At 53.8% G+C, this 20696-nt stretch overlaps 1 protein-coding gene across 1 annotated transcript; it reads right to left on the bottom strand.

Moving 5' to 3' along the window:
• Positions 1 to 2097: 2097 nt before the first annotated feature.
• Positions 2098 to 20173, bottom strand: SARM1 (sterile alpha and TIR motif containing 1). Its single transcript, XM_082861351.1, has 9 exons — positions 19689 to 20173; positions 14673 to 15288; positions 12037 to 12249; positions 11639 to 11730; positions 11286 to 11521; positions 9259 to 9361; positions 8993 to 9182; positions 4113 to 4234; positions 2098 to 4023 (listed from the first exon to the last, which is right to left on the bottom strand). Exons 1-9 carry the CDS (start codon positions 20156 to 20158, stop codon positions 3894 to 3896), a joined length of 2172 nt encoding a protein of 723 aa, XP_082717477.1. The 5' UTR covers positions 20159 to 20173; the 3' UTR covers positions 2098 to 3893.
• Between the last annotated feature and the right edge of the window lie 523 nt (positions 20174 to 20696).

Genomic DNA, 20696 nt, shown 5'->3' with positions numbered 1-20696 from the left:
CAGGTGGTCAAGCTAGACCAAGGCCCCCACCTCATCCACGCCGTGCCTGCCTGTGATTCTAGGATCTGGAATTGTAACCCAGACAGTCCCACTCAGGGCGGGCGGTGTGGGAGCCATTTGGAACAGGCATCTGTTAACCCTTTAGTCCATCAATCACGTAGAACCCTCCAGGGGAGAGGAGAGGTCCTGATGGAGGGACCAGTTGAAGCATGAGGGCAGCACCTCTGCTTCCAACCCAAACTGTGCAGCCCACCGTGCTCAGTTCATGGCCAAGCAGCTACCAGTCACTCCTTAGTGATGAATACGGTACCACTGGTCAGTGCCAGCTCTGGGGGAAGGGAGGGTCGTGGGAGGGACTTGGTGCCACCTGGAGGGAGAGTGCTGCTATCTCTGCGTGGGAATCAATCCCCTGGGCTTAGCAGTGCCAATCATAATGAGAAGTCTGTATAATCACCCTGGAATGAACCTTCCGGCCTCCAAGGCATTGGGCTGTGGGGCCTTCTTTTTTCCTGTTCCTAGTTTGCCCACTGTAGGTCAGATAGCAGTGGCTGCTGGAAGGGACAGGGGCCCCTGAGTTGCCATGGGATTGGTACTGGGCGTGGCTAGCTCAGTCCTCATCTGACTGCCCATTCTCTTCTCCGGAGCTGCTGGGAGGCGAAGGGCTGCCACGCTTGCATCAGGTCAGCAGAGAAGCTCCGGGCAGAGCCCTGGCCGCTCATTCCTCAGGGTCAGAGATCTACTCCCTGAAGACACCTTGCTCTGGTCTTCCTGGCTACACCAAACCAAGCAGAATCAGTTTTTGTTACCACTCAGCCCTCTAACACCTCCCATTGCTGGGCATTTCAGCAGGGCCATGTGCTGACGAGCATCTGTAGCTCAACAGGAACCTGGAGATGGGCCCGACTCCCCAGAGAATGAGGGGCCCATTTCTAGGGCGTTAGGAAAGCCTGGACCTGGAGTTGAAAGGCAGAATGGGATTTGGTATTAAGGCACTGGCTTTGATGAGGGCCATAAGCCCCCAAACAAATCAGATGACACTTGACTCTTCAAAACAGAATTGGCCACAGGGCATGGCCCCCTGCTGGTATTTCTACCCTCATTCTCTCTCACCTGCCCTGCTAGCCAGTTTTCTGGCTAGAAATCACGCAGGTAAAACGTGGCCCAGGGCAAACTAGGGTCAGCTGTGGCCCTCTGTAGCCTGGGCCTGTTTCCAGATTACCATCTCACTGTCCCCTGTCATTGGGAGATCGAGCAAGGAGAGGCCCCCTCCACTGACTGTCCCAGCAGTGAGGGTGGTAGGAAAAAAGCTCTGGGCTGGCCTCAGGCCCAGGCTCTACTCCGGGCATTGCCTCTGGTTCGTGTGTGGCCTTGAGCAAGGCCCTCTATGAAGGGTTAGATCAGCAATGCCTCTAATTGTCTGATCATGGTTGGACAAGTTAGGAGACACTAGATTAAATACTGTTTTAAGATCCTTCCTGTCTCATACATTCTAGAATGGAATGCATGCCTCTATTCATGGACCTAGGGGAAGGATAAATGAGTTGGAGCTGGACTTTTGACTTTTGAGTGTTTCTTGGTCTTGGCGAGGGGTGGGGTGAGGCTGACTCAGCCCCGACTTGGGAGCAGCAGCTACAGCCCAGCCAAGCAGAAAACCCTGACCCCGCAGACCAGGCTGCGATGCCAGAGCCGGCTGGGGGGCAGGGGGTGAAAGGCTGTTTCTCAGCCCTTTGTCTCAGGACCGGCCCTGTGAGACCACGCCCAGGTGGAAGGTGCGGGCCAGGGTGCCTGCCCTGGCTGCGATCTGGGCAGTGTTCGTTACGGCCGGGGAGGCTGGCCCCTGAACACACTGGCCTGGCCAGGGGAGGCTCGTCACTTCAGCTGCTCCGGTGGGGCCCGGAGGCTGGGCTGTGATTCCCCAGAGAGACAGGAGGCAGGCAGCAGTAGAGAGTATGCCAAACAGAAAAAGAAACAGTGCTGGGCAACCTCTCTGAGTACTGCCCATGAGGGACCTCAGGAGGGAGTGGGACTGATTGGGGACAAAAAGACAGAAGGCTTCCCCTGGAGGAGACTCATCACACTGTATTGTTATTGTCTCTGCTCTTGAGGGCAACATCCAGTCTGCCTCAGTCACCGTCGTATCCAGGACACCGGTGGGCATTCGTGCGGCAAGAAGGAAAAGGGTCAAGTGCAGTCAGAGGACCGGCTAGAGGCAGTATCTTTGACAGGGAGGCGAGTGGAAGGAAGGAGTTCCAAGCCTGGAGTGAGACCTTTGACTTTCTGACGATGTGGCCCAAGAGCTCCGAGGAGCCTGGCCAGCACCTGCAGGAGGTGGCTCTGGGAGCTGAGCCAGCCTTCAGGTGTGAACCCACTGCCCTCAGGAGGGGAGGGGAGGGGCAGGGCAGGTGCCCGCTGAGCCCATTAGCTGGAGCCTGCATTTATTGGAAGGAGGATGCTTTCTTGCTCTCCTACCCCGGTGGAGGAAGGGGCCGACGGACACTCCTGCTCGGTTATTTCTTTACAGCCCCTGAGTCAGCCTTCTGTTGTGAAAGCCTGTCCCCCCACGGCTAGATTCTTTGGGGCAAGAGGGAAGCCAGCCATCTGTGGAGCAAGCCGTCTGATTCTCAGTCCCCCCGGCAGTGGACTGAGCGCCAGGAGGCCAGGTCTGCATCCTGGGGCTGCCACGGGTGACTTGGGAAACTGGGCACGACATTCAGTTCCTTCTCTGTAAGATGGAGATAATACCAGGTAAGGCTGCTCTGATGATTAGAGACCATGGAGTGAAGTGTCAGGGAAATGGCAAACGTTTGTGAGGCATTTGTGTTTCAGTCTTGCTTCCTAAGGTATCATTCCTTGATCACCAGCTTCAGCCCAGGTGGGAGTTTGTGAGAAATGCAGGAACTCGGGCCCCACCCCAGGTGTCCTGAATGGGATTTTAACAAAATTCCCAGGTGATTCGAATGCACTCCATGCCCTTCCTCAGGATCTTGCCTCTTCCCAGGGAACTACAGGTTCTGCCCAGGCTACTGCTGCTGCCACAGGGGGGCTGCCTCGCCCCAGCTCCCTCTGAGCCAGTTCGGGGGCCTTGGACGGGTGAGGGGCTGAGGAAGGGAGCTGGGCCGTGATGGGCAGAGGCGTGGCACACAGCACCAAGGCCAGGTAGGGTGGCTAGCTGCTCTTCGAGAGGCAGCGTCCCCTGCTCAGCCTCAAGCAGGGGGCTCCCGTGCACCGGTGAGCGCAGGCCGCGGCTGCAGACCAGCCAGAGTGAGGGCCGGCTCAGTCTCACCCTGACCCCAGATGTGGCAAAGGAGGATGCACATCAGGAAGGCTGGGAGTGGACCTGGGACCAGACCAGGCCAGCTAAGGGCACTGAGTGGTTACAGGGCAAGGCCACAGGATGGCAGGAAGTGGTGAGCCCAGGGGCCAGGCGCAGTCTCGGTGGAGAGCCGTGGCTAGCCTCTCATCCCTAACTGGCTCCTGGGCCCAAGCCCTTGCTTGGTGGTGAGGGTTGGCCATTGCACTGAGCCCTGCCCAAGGCTGCCTGCCTTCACTCTACTCAGGCTGGCTGTTGGCAGGGCAGCAGAGGGGTTAGCATGCAGCACACCCTCATTCTCCAGTCTCCAGAGCTGAGCAATGACCCTCCCACGCCCGAGACAGGACCTGGGGGCAGGGGCTAGGGGAGGTCTTAGCACCCCCAATGCCTGGCTTCCCTTCCCTTTCCAGATACTGAGGAAGCTGGGTTTGAGGTGGACAGTGAGGGTCGGGGGAGGCAGAGAGCCATTTCCTGAGAAGAGCCCAGGCTGTCTCAGCCCAGGGAAGCCGGTTTGAGGAGCTGTTCCATTGGGGGGGATGATGGAAATGGGGGGTCACGGCAGGGCTTGGGAATTAGGGACTGGTTAAGCGGGGCCCAGGGGTGCAGCACCCTCCAAACTGGTGTCAGAGCCCGCAGATGAGTCCCGGGAGGCGCGGCCCTGCAGGAAGCGGATGATCTTCTCGATGGTGGCCTCCTGGTACTCGTGGGACCACCTGTGGGTGCAGAGGCTGGTGGGTCAGAGGGCTGGGCAGAGGGAGCTGCTGGCTGGGGGCCTGTGTAACCCGCCCTGCCCCCTCCTCACTTGATGCCATTGAAGGCGAGCACAGCCTGCATGTCCTCGGGCAGGGCCTGGGGCTCTGGCCACTGGAATCCATCAATGACTGGCACGATGTTCTTGCCACAGTTCAAAGCAGTCACAATCTCCTAGAGGAAGAAGAGGGGAAGAGGAGGACACGTGGAGCCCCATCCAGGGACCTCGGGGCCAGGCTGAGCCCAAGGGGGGATGTTGGCCGTGAAGTCCCCGTTGACTTCTCCCTCATCCCCTGTGGTATGATAAATCTACATTTGCCCTTTGTTCCAGGTTCTCAGTACAGAGCTCCTAAAGCCCTCTCGCATGACCTGGGGGGTGGGGCTGTGCCGAATAGCTTCAGGATGGGGGCTGGTGGCCAGGAAGACTAAGCTGTGATTAGAGGGTTGGAACTTTCAGTGCCCCCCTCACCTCCAGGGAGGGGAGAAGGGCTGGAGACTGAGTTCCCTCACCAATGACTTAATCACGCCTACATAATGAGACCTCCATAAAACCCCTAAGGACTGGTAGGTTGGTGAACACATCTAGGTGTGGAGAGGGTGGCCCGGAGAGGGCATGGAAGCCCCGCCCACGCTCCCACCCACCCTTACTTTGCCCTGTGCATTTCTTCCATTTGGATGTTCCTGAGTTGTATCTTTTAAAACGAACCAGTAATAGTTAAGTAAAGTGCTTTCCTGAATTCTGCATGTCATTCTAGCAAATTATTGAACCTGAGGGGGGTGGTCCTAGGAACCCCTGCATTTGTAGCTGAGTCAGACAGCAGTGCAGGTGGCTTGGGCCTTGCGACTGGGTCTGAAGTGAGGGCCGACTTGTGAGACTGATCCCTTAAACCATGGAGTCTGACACTGGCTCCCGGTGGGTGATTAGTGTCAGAACTGAACTGAATTGTGGGACAGCCAATTGGCGCTGGTGAAATGGAGAACTGGTTGTTGGTATGGGAAAAAGCCCACACAAATTTGGTGTCAAGAAGTACATCGCACCCCCTGCATCCAAACTGATCCACCCTGAGCCCTGCCAGTTGTAGTCCTTATTTATTTCTCAAATCCTCTCATTTTTCTCCACCTGCACCCCCACCAGTGCCCTGCTCCAACCCTGTATTACCATTAGCCCCTACCGGGTCTCTTCTCATCCATTCTTGCCTCCTCTAATTCATTCTCCATGTTGCCCCTTCACCTAGCTACTCTTTGCAAAATGCAAATCTGATCATGTCACCCCCCCTACTTAAAACTTCACGACTCTACATGGCTCTTTGAATAAAGTTCGAGGCTCTGTGCGGTTGGCCACAGCTCACTTCTCAAACTCTATCCCTGCGCTGTCCTCCCAGCCACACAGACCTTGCAGTCCCTTAGATTTGCTACCTCCCTCCCCCCACAGGCCTTCCTCTGACTAGAACACTCTTCCCTGCCGTTTCACCTAGCTAATACCAACTCATTTTTCTGATCTGAGCTCCATCAACTTTCCTCGGGAAGTCTTCCCTCACTTCCTGACCAGGTCAGATCCCCTGTTATAGGTTCTCATAGGCTCCACATCACATGCTACACTTACAAATTTAAATTCACTAATGAGTAATTTACTTAATATCTGCTTCCCCACCAGACATAAAGGTGGGAACCATGTCCAGGTTTCACTCACCTTGTATCTCAGCATCTTTCACAAAGCCTTGCCCGTAGTCTGCCTTTGCTAAATACTTAACGGCAGACAGGCTGAATGAATGAATGAGACAGCATAGCATTTAGGGGTTACGCTCTGGAATCATCAGATCTGGGTTCACATCAAGTCTCTGACACAGGTTCTGTCATTTGAGGCAAAAACAACAGGCTCTCAAAGCCTCTGTTTTCTAATTTCTAAAATAGAGTTAATGATAGTCCCTATCTTGCAGGATTGCTGGGAGAAATAACTGTGCTATCCCATGGCAAGTGGTTAGGCTAGCAACTAGCATGCAGTGTATGCTTTAAATAAATAACAAGTGTTATTACTTCCTCCTCTGTAAAGTGGGGATAATAAAACTTACCTCACTAGGTTGTTCTGAGGATATTCCTATTAATGGGTGCTCTGGTAAGTGCTTATTGAATGTTTTTTTCCTTTCAAGGGGGTACCACAAGGACTGGACTTTTTGAGTGCAGTTCACTTGTGGTTTTCCATATTGATTACCCACTAAATGTGGCTTTGAGGAAAGCAGTTTTAAAACCAGAGGCAATTCAGTACTAAAAACAACCAAGGAGGAATGATGGAGCCTTTGGGACAGGTCCAAGGCAAAGGCTCCCACCACCTGCCCGCCCCTCCCTCCTTGCAGTTGGCTGGGACAGTGATGGACGCCAAGCACCCTCGTGGAGCAGAGCCTTCCTGGGGAAGGAATCTGCATAACTTCAACCCTGATTGGCTTCTGGGGCACCTCTCCCGTTTTACAACTGAGAAGAAGGAAGCCCAGCGAAGGGGAGGGACTTGCTCCCAAGTCACATACATGCCCAGCCCAGGAGGGGGCCAGGTCTCTGACTCAAGCATTCAGATTCCAAGTCCAAGGCTATTTCAACCAAGCCCTCTGCCTCTCTGCTGAGCACTTGGATGAATTCTGGCCCTGCAGCAACTTATGTGGGAACCTTTAGACGTTTGTTTCATCCAGAATTACACAGAAGCAAAGACAGCACACTGCTCCCTGTACCGATTCAGAGGCTGGCCAGTCTGACCTAGTAAACCTAGTAGATACGTATGTTTCTCCCAGTCATCTCAGCTTCATCAGAACCACTCATCTATTTAATCATTGATTCAATTATTCTAAAAACTCTTCAAGAGCCTACTTTGTACCATGCATGGTTTTAGGCATCAGGGATGCAGCATGAACAAGGCAAGGTCTGAGCTCTCACGGAGCTCACAGACACTCCTCTCTTTCTCTCAGAAGGCCGCCTGCCACCTGCTCTAAGCCACGATCCTCCAGGGTGTCTCTCTGACACAGCATCCCCTCCCCAAACCAAACCCAGTATTCAGACCCTCCTACATGGCCTCTGGGGCCTGACCCTCTTCCCCACTGTCAATCTGGGCTGCACCCTAGTGTGAAGCCTTCTCCCTAAAACCCACTGGTATGGCATCACTGCCCTCATGGGATCCCTTTTGCCAGTGCTTTCAGCACAGGTCTTCTCCCTGCCTTTAGGAACCCCATAACCTGGTTTCTTAGTTCTTATCCAGCCAGTGGTGTGCTGGTACATGTTTAACAGCTAGCTCTCCAGAGGGGGAAAAAAACAACCAAACAAATAAAATCCTGATTTGTAGTTTTTACCAATTTCTTTAGTGTAACTACTCCCACCATGGCTGATTTCAAGCTACTGGCGTGACATCACTGAACTCGGAGTTGGGAAAAGATGCAGTCACTCTGGTGTCAGCTGATTGCAATCCTATCTCATCACCTCCCCTCCCACCCTTCAGATCTGAGACATAGGACAAAGCTGGATCTTAAGAAAGTGCATGGGCTTTGGAGTCAGATAGACAGGAGGAGTTCAAAGCCCAGTTCTGATTTCTGCCCAGGCAGTGTGGCCATGGGAAAAATTATTCTACTTCTCCGAGCCTTGGTTTCTTCATCCGTAAAATGGAGAAGGCAATACCAGTGATAATGCAGGTTTCTGGCACCCTTCTCATGCCTACTTTTTTTTTTTTTTTTTTTTTTTTTTTTTTTTTTTTTGCGGTACGCGGGCCTCTCACTGCTGTGGCCTCTCCCATTGCGGAGCACAGGCTCCGGACGCGCAGGCTCAGTGGCCATGGCTCACGGGCCTAGCCGCTCCGCGGCATGTAGGATCTTCCCGGACCGGGGCACGAACCCGCGTCCCCCGCATTGGCAGGTGGACTCTCAACCACTGCGCCACCAGGGAAGCCCCTCATGCCTACTTTTCTTCTTTGCTCCTGCTGTTGCCCTGCCTGAGATGCCTTCTCTTCCACTGGCCTAAATTCTTAAGACTCTTCTCAAGTTCTGCTTCCTTCACGAAGCCTCCCCGGATTATTCCAGCCCTTGATGTTTTTTTCCTTTCTCCATATTCTTAGAGCAAGTAAGAGGTTCGCCTACCCGGCTTTACGTTGACACCAATTTATGTATGATCTAGTCATTCTGGGCATATCCTTGTCTCCTTAGCTGCTTTAGGACAAGGGCCCTATCCATATGACAACTGCTTCCCTTTGCCCTGGCCCCAATTCCTGCTGACTAACGAGTAATGATTAATAACCTACAGATGTGATATAGATCCATCCATCCATTCTACAAGTTCCCAATGAGTTTTTACTATGCGTTAGGCACTCAGGATACAACGGGGAATTAAACAGTGGTAGGACTCACAAAAATTATATTAATAATAGTAATTGCTGCCATCATACAGCAGTTCTTATGTGCCAGGCATTCTGCTAAGCACTTCACAAATTTTACCGCTTTTAATCTTCCTAACAACATCCTAGGGAGTTAGGTACTACAACTATCCCACTTTCCAGTGATAAACATGAAGCTCATTAGGGTTAAGTAACTTGCCCAACGCCAGAGCCAGGATTTAAACTCCCAGCTTTGTGCTTTTAACCATTCCACTGTGCCTGTCACTATGCTCTCCTGCCCCCCTTCCCTCACAGAGGTTATTTTTCAAAGCGTGTTCATCCTTCTCTGACCCTCACAACAATTCTACGAGGTAAACAGGACAGGTAAGTTACCCCCATTTTGTAGATGAGAAAACTGGGGCTCGGAGAACCTAAGTAAGTTGCTCAAGTCCTATTACGGTCAGAGCCATGGCTCCTGACTTCCAGCTGGGCTATGGAGGTTGCTGGAGTATATGCAGGTGAGAAAGAATGAAACGGGGACCTTGTGCCCTGGGCCACAGGCCAATGCTGGGACCACAGAGGCCAGCACTTACCTTGTGCACCCAGTCCTTGCAGTCGTGGTCCTGCATGCACTTGTCCAGAGCCCCAGCCGACAAAACCAGCACAAAATTGCGGGCACCCATGATACTCTGAATGAGCTTGTCCTCGAACTTGCCCGCTTCCAGCTTCTCCACATCAATGAAGACACTGAAGCCGTGCAGCTGCAGGTGCACCTTCAGGAGGCTGCAAAGAGGTCCTGTGTCACTGCCACGGCCTCCCCACAAGGCCCCAGGCAGCCTGCCTGTCCGCCCCTCCTCACCTGGCGAGCTGGGAGCCTGAGTTCCGGCGGTAGCTGATGAAGACGTCTGGAGTGTCCCCGCAGGGCTTGCAGCCGGTGCAGGGCAGCGGGGAGTGTAGCATTTCTGAAGCAGACAAGAGACGGCTTGGTGAGGGTGGGCCTTCCCCATCATTCACCACGAGGTACATCATCTCCTGCATACCCAGCCCTCTCAGCCCAGCCCAGGCAGGGTGGCTTGCTCCAAAAAGGGTCAGAGAGGTGGAGAGATGGGGCCCACAGGAAGGCAGGCTGCAAACTATCAGTGAGGCCCTCTCAGGAGGCAGGCATTGTGTTCTGGGGACACCTCCAGCACTGCCCTCTCTCCAGAGCTCCAGACCTGCACAGCCAGCTGCCCACAGGTACTCCAAACCCAACCCATCCCAAATCCTCCCCAGACCCCACTTCTTCCTAGTCTCCCACCAAAGCCAGAAACCTGGGTATCAGCCTCAACTCCTGCCTCTCATTCATTCAACAAATATTTACTAAGTGCTTTCTGTGTGCCAGGCAGTATTCTTAGTGCTTGGGATACAGCAATGAACAAAACAAACCCTGCCCTCATGGAGCTGACAGTCAATGCTCAGGGTCAGGCACCATGCTCTGTGGATTCTGCCTGCCAACATCCTGGACTCCAGCCTCAGGGCCGTCCCTGTGTCCAGGCCCTCAACTCCAGCATCCTCAGTGGTCTCTCCAGATCCACACCTGCCCAGTCTGATCTTTTTGCCGCAGGCACCAGAGAGCTCTGCTTAAAATCCACTTCAAAGCTGTGCATGGCTCCCTACTCCCTACAGGAGGTGTTTGTAAGCTATTTTTGCTGTAGCAGCCTCTTGTTTTTAAAAAATTAAATCTTGGGGATTTATTGGGAGCTGCAATGTAAAAATGATAGAAGTTAATCTGCTTTGGTTGAAGCAAAAGAATGGGGCCAAAGCCCAGTCCCTTGTCCCCTGTGGGAGCTTAGTACATACTTATTGAATGCATGCATGCATGAAAAGAACCCATCTTATAATATTCAGACAACAGTCACAGACAACGTTTGTCTCTTTACGAGGTATGAAGGCAGAGGTTGAGATCCCAGTTCTGTCATTTAATGACTTATAACCTTACAAAATGAATTTAAATCTCAGTTTCATCATCTGTAAAATTAACACCCATGATGGAACTGTCCTTTATCTTTGATTATGATGATGGTTACACAGGGGTATACATTCAAAACTGTTCAAACTGGACACTTTTAAGTTAAATTATACCACTTTTATTCTTTAAAAAGTTTTAAAAGCTGACTTTAAAAAAACAAACACCCACTGCACAGAATGGATGTAGAGATTAATGAGATAATATCTCATTAATCATAATATCTCATAATCAGGACCTGGCCTCTAGTAATTGACAATAAATGTCAGTCAAATAGTAAATTAGTAAATTAAATTAATAAATCAAGAGGGCTGCTAGAGCCCTAGGACCCACTCTGCTCTCGCGACCTCCCTAAAGCACCCATACTTTGTCAGCTGTGGACTAACAGGATAAGCCCTCTGTTTTCCCGCCCACATCCCCTGTACCCAGCCCCCATGCTGTCTCACCTCCACACTTGCATGTACGGCTCCCTCTGCCTGGGCTGCTCTTCCTGCTGCCACCACTCTTTTCCCCACCCCCAACACATCCTTCAAGACCTGGTCAGGCATCCTCCCCTCTCCAAAGCCTAGGCCTGAGTGGACAGGGTAGGTGGTGCTTCCTCTAGGCTCCCACTGGAGTCCTGGGCATGCCAGCTCCTGCAGCCACGTGCCTGTTTATACATCTGCATTCCTCCCACCCTCCTACCCACCTCAGACTGGGAACTTCTTGAGGGCAAAGTGCAACATATTCATCTGCATCCTCAGAGCCCAGTGCAGCACAGCCTACGTGCTCAATCAACCCGCAGTGAGGCTCTGAGCGCCCCCCCCATGTGTCTCCCCTCACCCCTCCAGGGCAGGGGCAGGGGCAGGGGCAGGGGTAGGGGCCCAGGTGGGCAGGCTGACCTCTGGCGGCCGTGAGGATGCGGGCGCGGTGCACGCCCAGGTGGATGCCGCAGTCCTCCAGGAGCTGCTGCTCCGACACTCGGTGCAGCAGGGAGCGGTCCAGGCCGCAGCTGACCAGGCCATACGTGTATTGACGGAAGCGCGGGTCCAGGCTGCCCAGCCAGTCAGCCAGGTTGCTGCGGTCGCATGTAGCGTAGTTGGCGAAGGTCTTGAGCTCCGTGAGCTCCCTAAAGAATCTGCACCCAAGGGAGGAGAGGATGCTGAGATCTTGACTGGGCACTGGCTAGAGGCGGAGGGGGCGTTTAGTTAGACCTGCCCGGGGCGGGGGAGTATGCGGGCTGGAGCCTCCGTACCTCTTGCGGGTGAGGCCTGACTTCATGCCCAGGTCGGTCTGGAGTTCCTCATCCGTGAGCCGCAGAAGCAGGTCTCCATCCACCTGCTGCTCCTGGAGGAGGGGTCAGATGTAAGGAAAGGCTCCCATCCTCAGCATTTGCACCCCACCCAGCACAAGATCAAGAGCACGGACGTGGAGATGGCGGTAGGGGAGGCGGATGGGACCCAGATGAGAACCGAATGACGCCGAAAAACACTGAGTACAGGCTCCCCACCCCCAAAAGTCCACCCTGGTGCCGCTGGCGTGCTGCGCCGGGATGGGGCGCGGTCGCCTGTGTGCAGGGCGCCCCTAGCGGCCACGCGGCCCTCGGGGATGCGCCTGCTCCGACCGCCGGGCGGCGACCCCGTGCGGCTCTACCCGGAAGCTCTCGCAGTACTGGGAGAAGCCGATCTGCTGCAGCCATGTCTGGACCTCGGCTTCCTTCCAGCTGGCCACGCTGGGCAGGATGGGCCGCGGCACCTCCTCGCCCAGCAGGCGCAGCGCGCGCTTCGCCAGCGCCGACGTGGTACCATTAGTGGAGTAGGAGACGAGGCGTTTCAGGCTCTGGATAGCACCTATGTCGCTGAATACCTGGGGAAGTGCGGAGAGCATATCTTGGACCCACCAATTCACCAGCCGCCCCCAAACGTGCCTGGTCCCTTCCCTCGCCTCTTCTCACCGCTGAAAACCCCACCGTCTGCCCTTGCCCTGCCTTCATCCAATAAATCACCAGGTCCTGTGGATTCCCCCTCCAGAAGCTCCTTCAACTCTTGACCAGGTAAGTCCCTCTCATGCCTCCCCTCTACAGCTCCCATCTGCCCTGAAATCAAGTCGAGTTCTCAGTATGGCTGCCAGGCCAGGCACAGTGCAGCCCCTGCCCACCAATCCCCGCTCTACTCCCCCTTCACCAAGCCACCCACCCATGGAGCCTCTCCCACCTCTGGGCCTCACTCAACCTGTGGTGTTTCCAGACGCTTAGTTCTTCTAGCCTGCTTGTGGGAATCCTACTCATCCATTGGATCCAAATTGATTGGCACCTCCAACATGCAGCCTGCTTTGATTGCCCCACAGCTTGGCCCATACCTCCAGTTAGGCCTTGTGCTACTCTCTGGATGCTACTGTTGTTAATTGATAGTGCAATTCCTACTGGACTGTAAGCTGAGGTCATGTCTTAGTCACCCCTGGAGTCCCATAACTGGCACACTGCAGGGCACAGAGTGAGGGCTCACTATGTCTATATTGAACTGCACTCACTTGGCCTTGCTGGGAAAGAGGTGCCAGAGCTGGTGGTCATGGCTGCTGCCAAGACCCACTCCTTGGGGTCCTCACTCCCTACTTCCCTTTAAATCCCTCCTCCCAAAACAGAATGGCCTGTTTTGTAAAGCCAGTCCTCCCATGGCCCAACTCTCGGGTGCAGAGAGGAGAATCAAAAGCTCCTAGAACACTGGACCTTGGAAGAGGCCTCAGAGACCCCCTAACACAACAGTCTCTTCGGCATCTATGGGGACACACGTGATGGGTGACAATCACCTGTGAGACACGCTCCTCTGATGACCCCTGTCCAGCCCCAGATGACCACTGTCGCACAGATAGGGTGGTCCGTGCAGTGTGCACCGCTCCCTGTGCACCAGCGGTCACTAACCCCCCAAACCTCCAGAGGAATACAAAGGAGGGAGTGACATTATTGGATAATCTTAATTCTGTAATATTTAAAAAACTAACACCAGAAACTTTCGATAATTTAACTATTACTAGTCTCACATCCAGGGTAAGAACTGCTGCTGTGGTCCACTCCTTCAGTTTTCCAGAGGTCAAAAGTGAGGCATATAGGGACTTCCCTGGTGGCACAGAGGATAAGACTCCGCGTTCCCAATGCAGGGGGCCACGGTTTGATCCCTGGTCAGTGAACTAGAACCCACATGCATGCCGCAACTGAGAGTTTGCATGCCACAACTAAGGAGCTCACAAGCCGCAACTAAGGAGCCTGCCTGCCGCAACTAACACCCAGCACAACCAAATAAATAAATAAATAGTAAAAAAAAAAAAAAAAAAAAGAATATCCCACATTAAAAAAAAAGTGAGGCACATAAAGGCCCAGAGAGGGGAAGCCAGGTACCCACAGTCACACAGCAATTTAAAGCAGAGGGCAAAGGCTGCATATCAGGTCCTGAGATTGGGGACCCTTTGGGACTTGGGTGGGAGTTATCTAGCTGACACATGGATGTCCTGCCTCTGTTTACTCCATCTCCTTTTTGGACTCCAGACCCAAATGACAGAATGGCCCACTGGAGCACCCCAGGTTGTCATCCCTCAGGCACTTCAAACTCCATCTGTCCCATTGAACTCACTTTCTCTCCACCCTCAAACTATCTCACCCAGTTCACCTTATCTCAGTAGCAAGTGTCACCATCCACTGTGTTGTCCAAAGCCAGGAGTATCCTCAGCTGCTCATCTTCCTTCATCCAGCCACCCACCAAGTTCTAACTCTGTCTCTTCAGTACCTCTGGAATCTGCTTCTCTCTGCCTCTGCTGTCATGCCCTGGTCCTCACCTCCACCATCCCAGCTGCCCCCTGCCATGGCCTTCTATCTGACCCCCCTGCCTGCAGCCTCACCCTTGCCTACCCCATCTCCATGCAGCAGTCAGGGTGATCTTTGTAGAACACAGACATCATGCAGAGATGTATGTCCCCTACATAAAACCTTGGTCTTGCCTTCAAGGCCAGAATGATGGGTCCCTCATCTTTCTCCTTGTTTCACCTCTCGTGTATTTCAAGTCCTAGTTTTTTGTTTGTTTTTGTTTTGTTTGTTTTGTTTTTGGCTGTGCCACCGGCATGCGGGATCTTAGTTCCCTGACCCGAGATCAAACCCGTGTCCCCTACAGTGGAAGCGTGGAGTCTTAACGAATGGACCGCCAGGGAAGTTCCTCAAGTCCCAGCTGAATGTCATTTCCTCTGGGGCGCCTTCCCAGTTTCTCTTTAACCCCCTCCCCACCCACCCCCACACCCGCACCCACCTTGGTCTTGCCCTGCAGACTCTTGATGGCAGCCTCGGCACAGAGATAGAAAGCCCCGATGCACTGCGCCTCCAAGCGCGACGAGTCAAGCAGCGGCACAAGGCGCTGCAGGTCGTCAGGCCCGCGGCCCTGGCTGGTGTCACTGGCGTCCACCAGGCAGCGGGCGAAGCGGCCGGGGTCCAGTGAGGCCACTAGCGGCTCCACGAGGGCCAGCGTGCCCGAGCGCTCCACCTCGCGCTCCACCTCCTTGTTGGTGGCCAGCACCGCCACGGCGAGGCAGGCGTGCAGTCGGAGCATCTCGTCCTCGGAGAAGGCGAGCGGGAAGAGCCACTCGGCGGCGCGCTTCTCCACCATGCGCCTCTGCGCCGCCTGGCCCCCGTGCAGCGCGCAGTTGGCCAGCGCCAGCGCGCAGTGGCGGAGCAGCGGTGGGTCGGTGCGGCGGCACCAGTACAGCACCGCGTCCAGGCCGCCGGCCGCCACCAGCCGCTGGCACGTCTCCTCCGAGTGCTTGAACATGTGCTCCAAAATGCCGGCCACGCTCCGCGCCAGCTCCACCGGCTCCCGCTCTTTTGCCAGGTTCAGTATCACGCCCAGCCCGATGCGCGCCACTCGGTCCCTGCCGAAGGAAAGCGGGAGGGAGGAAGTGGAGGTGCCGCAGCACCTTATCTTAACCCAGGGCCTCGTTACTTATGCTTTCTGGGCCTCGCTAGCGTCAAATAGTACATGAGTCTGGTCCTCCCTGCCTCCTCCACCTCCCTCATCTCCTGCCCTGGGACAACCAGACTTCTCTGATTATAAGGGTGCTCCATCCTGGCCACACCCATTTCTTCCCAGACACCCTTCCCTGGAGAAGCAGCATGTGTAGTGGTTAAGAATTCTAGCTCTAGAGCAGATCTCCTGGGTCCTGGTTTCTTCTCTACCATTTTCTAGCTGTGGGACCTTGGGTACCTTCCTTTATCTTTATTGGTTTCCTCATCTCATAAATAGGATAAAGTGCATACCCACCCCACAGAGTTATTACGAGAACTAATGTAAAAATGCATTTAAAGTGCTTGGCACAGTTCCTGGCACATAGGAAAGACTCAATAAATGTTCATTTCATCAAAATTCTCTGCACTCTGTGCTGTGTGACTGGGGTGTATTTATTCATTCATTCAAAACACCATTTATTGAGGCCTTACTGCATGCCAGGCACTGTAGTAGGGGCTGAAGTTAAACAGTGCCTAAGAGAGACTGAAGCTAATAACAGCTAATATGGAGACAAACAGTAAGCAAGTAAACAGCGAATGAACAGGATAATAGTTATCTGACCAAAACGATAGCAAAACCAGGTGCTGCGATGGAGAATGCCTGGGTGGAGGGATATGTCTGAGGAAGTGACATCTGCGAGTTAAATGTCCAGAGACCCCTGCTTGCCAGTATCTGGAAGGAGAGCATAATAGGCAGAGAGAACAGCAAGGACAAAAGCCCCGAGGGCTGATGAGCTTGGCACGTTCCAGGAAAAGAAAGAAAGCCAGAGATGTTTGCAATGTCTAAAACAAACAAGGAAAAGTATAAAATCAACGAGGGACTCATATATAGAATATATAAATACATATTCAAATGAACAAGCAAAAGGCAGTAAATCCAACAGAAAAGGGGCGAAGGACACAAATGGGCAATTTACCAAAGGAAATTCAAAACGTTAACAAGCAAATAGAGATACTCTAATTCATTAGTAATCAGAGAAATAAAAATTAAACCAGCTATCACTTTACACCCATTAAATGGGCAAAAAGCAGAAGCTACTTCAAGTGGTTGAGGTGGAAGTTTCAAGGGAAGAGTGAGGAAAGAGTTCCTGGGGGCCGTTTGAGCCATCTCAAAGCATTTGGACTTCATCTTGATGGCAAATGGGGAGTCACTGAAGGGCTTCAGGAAGGGGAGTGACCTGGTTAACGCATAGGTTCTAGGAAACTTGCTCTGGCTGCTGTGGGGAGGACAGGTCAAAGGGAGAGAGCTTGGAGGCCTAGAGAGGAGACAGGAGAATTGCCACACTCCAGGCAGAGGTGAAAGTGTCCTGTCTTCCTGACCTCCACCAGTGATGTCCCTCAAAGACTTATAGGCCCAGCCAGCTATGGAGTCCTTGCCCAGCGAGCACCACAGTGACCACAGTGCTTATGACTTTGGGTCCACTGCAGGGCCCAGCTGAGCCCAGAACATGGCCTGAGGCCAGGACAGCTTTGCTGAGCTGATCACTGAACTTCTCTGTAGCCCAAAGGAACAGATGGGTTCTAATCATCCACTCGGGCAGACGGCACTGCAATTGTTCCTTTAACCAAGGAGAAAGCCAAGGCTCAGAGAGGTTACATGGCATGCCCAGGTTACACAGCCGGTGAGAGGCATAGCTGGGATTTGAACTCACATCTGTCTGTCTCCAGGGCTCAAGATCCTTCGTCTGCACTTTGTGCTTCCAGAACAATCTGACTATATATACTCCAAGAATATCAGAACCAGGAAGTGCTTAAGAAGTCATCTAATCCAACAACACCCCGCCTGAGGCTCAATGAAGGGAAGGGCATGTTCAGGACCATCAATTCAGAAAGCGGACTTTATTCACATTTCTTTTTTTGGCCGCGAGGCTTGCAGGATCTCAGTTTCCCGACCAGGGATCAAACCCAGGCCATGGCAGTGAAAGCCCGGAATCCTAACCACTAGGCCACCAGGGAACTGTGCAATTGTGCATTTCTTGAACCCCAGCCCTCACCTTTCCCTATGCACTTGGCACCTTTATAGAGTTGAACTCTGTGCTAGTTGTGACATTTATTCACTCAATTCCCAATTCTTCTACAGTCTGAGAGGCTGTGGGTCTGGGATCAAATCACAGCTCCGAAAGAGGGGTAAATTGTCCATATGTACACATATATAAGCCTGTATATGTAATATACACATATATGCAAGTGCTTGTATATGCAGAGACTCTCTCTGGAAAGACGTACAAGAAACTTGTTCACCTCCAGTGAACAGAAAGAAGAACGTTTAAGTGTGTATCATTTTTGTACTTTGCACTTGAATTTATGTGCAATGGTTGTTGTTTTTTTTTCCTTTTCCTTTCTTTCTTTTAAAAACCTGTCGCCTCCACTTATTCACTGTGTATTCTTGGGAAAGCCATTTAACCTCATTATGGTCTCCTGAAGGGGGCAGGCTGTGACCTTAGAGGGCTAGCAGTAAGAGAGTGTGGTGGGACCAGGCTCAGAGCGCCCTACCCTGTTGGGCTTCTCCTGGTTTTCGAGGGTCAGTGGAGCTGTGACCTAGCCTCCCGGACAGTGAGTGTGGCAGCACCCAGGGAAGAAGAGAGCTGCAGGAAAGGGAATGGCAAAAGGAGTGGGTGCACTGATGGAAGAACCTTCTTTATGAGGAAGTTGGTTGGTGGAGGAAGGAAAAAATTTCATAGACACAAATTCTCAGTGTGTCATCACCCTCTTCCCTTCTTGCCCTCCCAGCCTCCTCTCAGAGCAGTGCAGAGGTGTGGGGAGATTATGCCTTTCTCTGGAAGGATTTTGATCGGGACCTGGCTCGCTGGGTTCTGTCCTTGGTCCTGAAGTGATGCCAACACCAGCACGTTGTTTCTTGGGACCAGAGACACCGGTTAGTGCGCCTCCTTTCTCAGTAGTTCTGAACCAGGTGAGGATTGTTATTTTCAACCTTGAAAAGTATCAGTTCTATTTGCATCTTGCAGCCCTCCTCTTCTTAGGGTGCTGGCTGCACCCATTCTCCAGGAGTTCTAGTTATAGCTGCCCTATCCCACATACCAGGCCTACAGGACACGCCCTTCAGTGCTAGCCCACCACATCCAGTGAGCACCCACTCCATTTGCTAGCCCTCCACATTCACAGCCCATCCCCAACAGGACACCTGTTGTTAGATAGAAGATTAATGACTTACTGAACAAGCAGAATCCTAACTGGGCCTCCCAACTTAAATTGCTTCATTCATGCACTTTTGAAAGTTGTATCATTTCCACCATCCACAAGCTTATCTTTACTTTTTGAAAAGGGCAAGGAAAACGCCCCTAATCCATGCCCATCACACCTTTGAGAGCTTCATAAATGGAAAGCGGGCCTTCCAAAACCCTTCTAAACCTGAAGGGCCCGAGAATTCAGCATGAGACTGGAGTGTGACAGCCTGGTCTCCTCCGGCATTAGAGGCGCAAGGAAGTGGGTCAGTGGTCCTCATATTCCAGGGGAGATCCCAAGAGGCAGGGAAGCATAGCAACCAGCCTTCAGTTGGACCCCACCTACTGTATCTTGGCACGTGTGGGGAAGATGTAAGGAACACATACTCTGGCCCCTGCCTAGCTCCACACCTCAGTTTTCTCTTCCCCCACCATCCATCCCAACTGAAAACACCCGTCGTGTTTCCCATGAGCAGGCGCAGCATGAGATCATGTCTGTCCTGCTACATGAAGCAAAATGAAAAAGGAGGAAGCAGGAAGTGGACTGCTGGGGGTGGCATGAAGGCAGCAGGTAACCTTAGGTAAGCACTCATTTCAGCCTGGGGGAAGAGGAAAGGGGTCCCCCCCTCCTATTTTCTGAGCAATGTTCTCTTTCTCTTTTAGTGGGAGTGAGACGGTATGGCAGAGAGAAGGTAGCACGGAAGGATATCCAGGCCCATCGGGAGGAGGGCTGTGGGTTTAGAGGGCTTGGACAATGGGATCCCAGCTCCATCCTCAGAACCAGGGACAGATTTCTGTCCTGCTACTCCATTCCTCCCCTCTCTCATTTCTCACCCCACCGGCTCTGGGAGTGAATCCTGGCTGCACCATTAGTTCACTGTGTGACGCAAGTCACTAAACTTTCCCAGGGCTCAGTTTCCTCATCTGTAAAATGGACACGCTGGTCCCCAACAGGGATATAATGCAGGGGTTTGTGAGGTGAGGCAGGAAAGGCACAGTGCGAGGCACACGGGAGACCGAGGCACTCGACCGCCCTTGCGACCCTACACCACGCGGCGCTCTCCGCCCCAGCCCGGCCCCCTCACCGGTTCTCTGCCACCAGGATCTGCTCCAGCAGGCGGGCAGCCTGCACGCGCGTCTCCAGCTCCGGCGCCTGGAGCAGGCGCAGCAGCAGGTCCAGACCACCGTCCAGGCGGATGGCGTCGCACAGACCCTGGGCTACCTCGCGGCCCATGGCTGGTAGCAGCCAGGCCTCCTCCACCAGCTGGAAGACCTCGGCTAGGCTGGCTCCCACGGCCCGCACGCCGCCCGCCTGCTTCAGAGCCGACAGCGCCTGCTGCAGCTCGGGCAGCGCGCGCTCCAGGGCGCCCTGCACCTCGGTGCTCGCCCCTGGCGACACCTCGCGGGGCCCGCGGCTGCCCGCCGCCCACCACGGCCCAGCGCAGCCGCTCCCGTCCGGCCCCGGCACCGCTAGCCGCTCGGCGCCCGACCGTGGGCCCGACATGGCGAAGAAGCGGCACAGCTTGTAGGCGGAGAGAAGCAGCGTCAGGACCATGGGCACGGGGTTTCAGGGGACATCCCTGGAGAGGCGGGGCCGGGCGGAGCGACCCAGACCTTGGGAAAAGGAGGAACCAAGAGGGGACCAGGAGGAAGATGATGCAAGAGGGAGGGTGGAGAGAAGGGTAACAGGCAAGGGCACCGACCAGAAGTTTGGGGGAGGGGTGAGGGCAGGATATAGGACGAAGAAGTTGGGGAAGGGGATGCAGGCCCAGATGCAGGGGACAGGCGGGAGGAGAGAGCGGGAAGGCGAGGAACGGACCCAGGGGCCAGAGGGTCTAGAAAGCAGCAACCAGAACAAAGAGCGGTTCCAGTCTCGCCTAGGTTCGCAGGGATGCTCTGCAGGAGCCCCGCCCCTGAGAAGCTGTGGTCGGGGAGCCGACGCCCCGCCTCTCGGTCTCGCGGGGCTCCTCCCTTGCCGCCTGCGTAGCCCCACTCCCAAGTCTTCTCCAGCTACGCCCACACGCTGGCCGGGCCTCTCCCCCTAGTCACGTTCCCTGCCCCCTCTACTGGTTGCAGGGGAAGGAGGTGGGAGG

The sequence above is a fragment of the Leucopleurus acutus genome, assembly GCF_964270905.1.
Source record: "Leucopleurus acutus genome assembly, chromosome: 19".
Lineage (NCBI taxonomy): Eukaryota > Metazoa > Chordata > Mammalia > Artiodactyla > Delphinidae > Leucopleurus > Leucopleurus acutus.
This window is presented reverse-complemented; position numbering and strand designations above follow the sequence as displayed.

Coding starts and splice junctions, on each gene's coding strand:
- SARM1 (XM_082861351.1), bottom strand. CDS start 20,158: ATGGTCCTGACGCTGCTTCTCTCCGCCTACAAGCTGTGCCGCTTCTTC. Junction 12,250..14,672: donor GTCTGCAGGGCAAGACCAAG/GTGGGTGCGGGT, acceptor GCACTTCCCCAG/GTATTCAGCGACATAGGTGC. Junction 9,362..11,285: donor CATCCTCACGGCCGCCAGAG/GTCAGCCTGCCC, acceptor TGTCTGCTTCAG/AAATGCTACACTCCCCGCTG.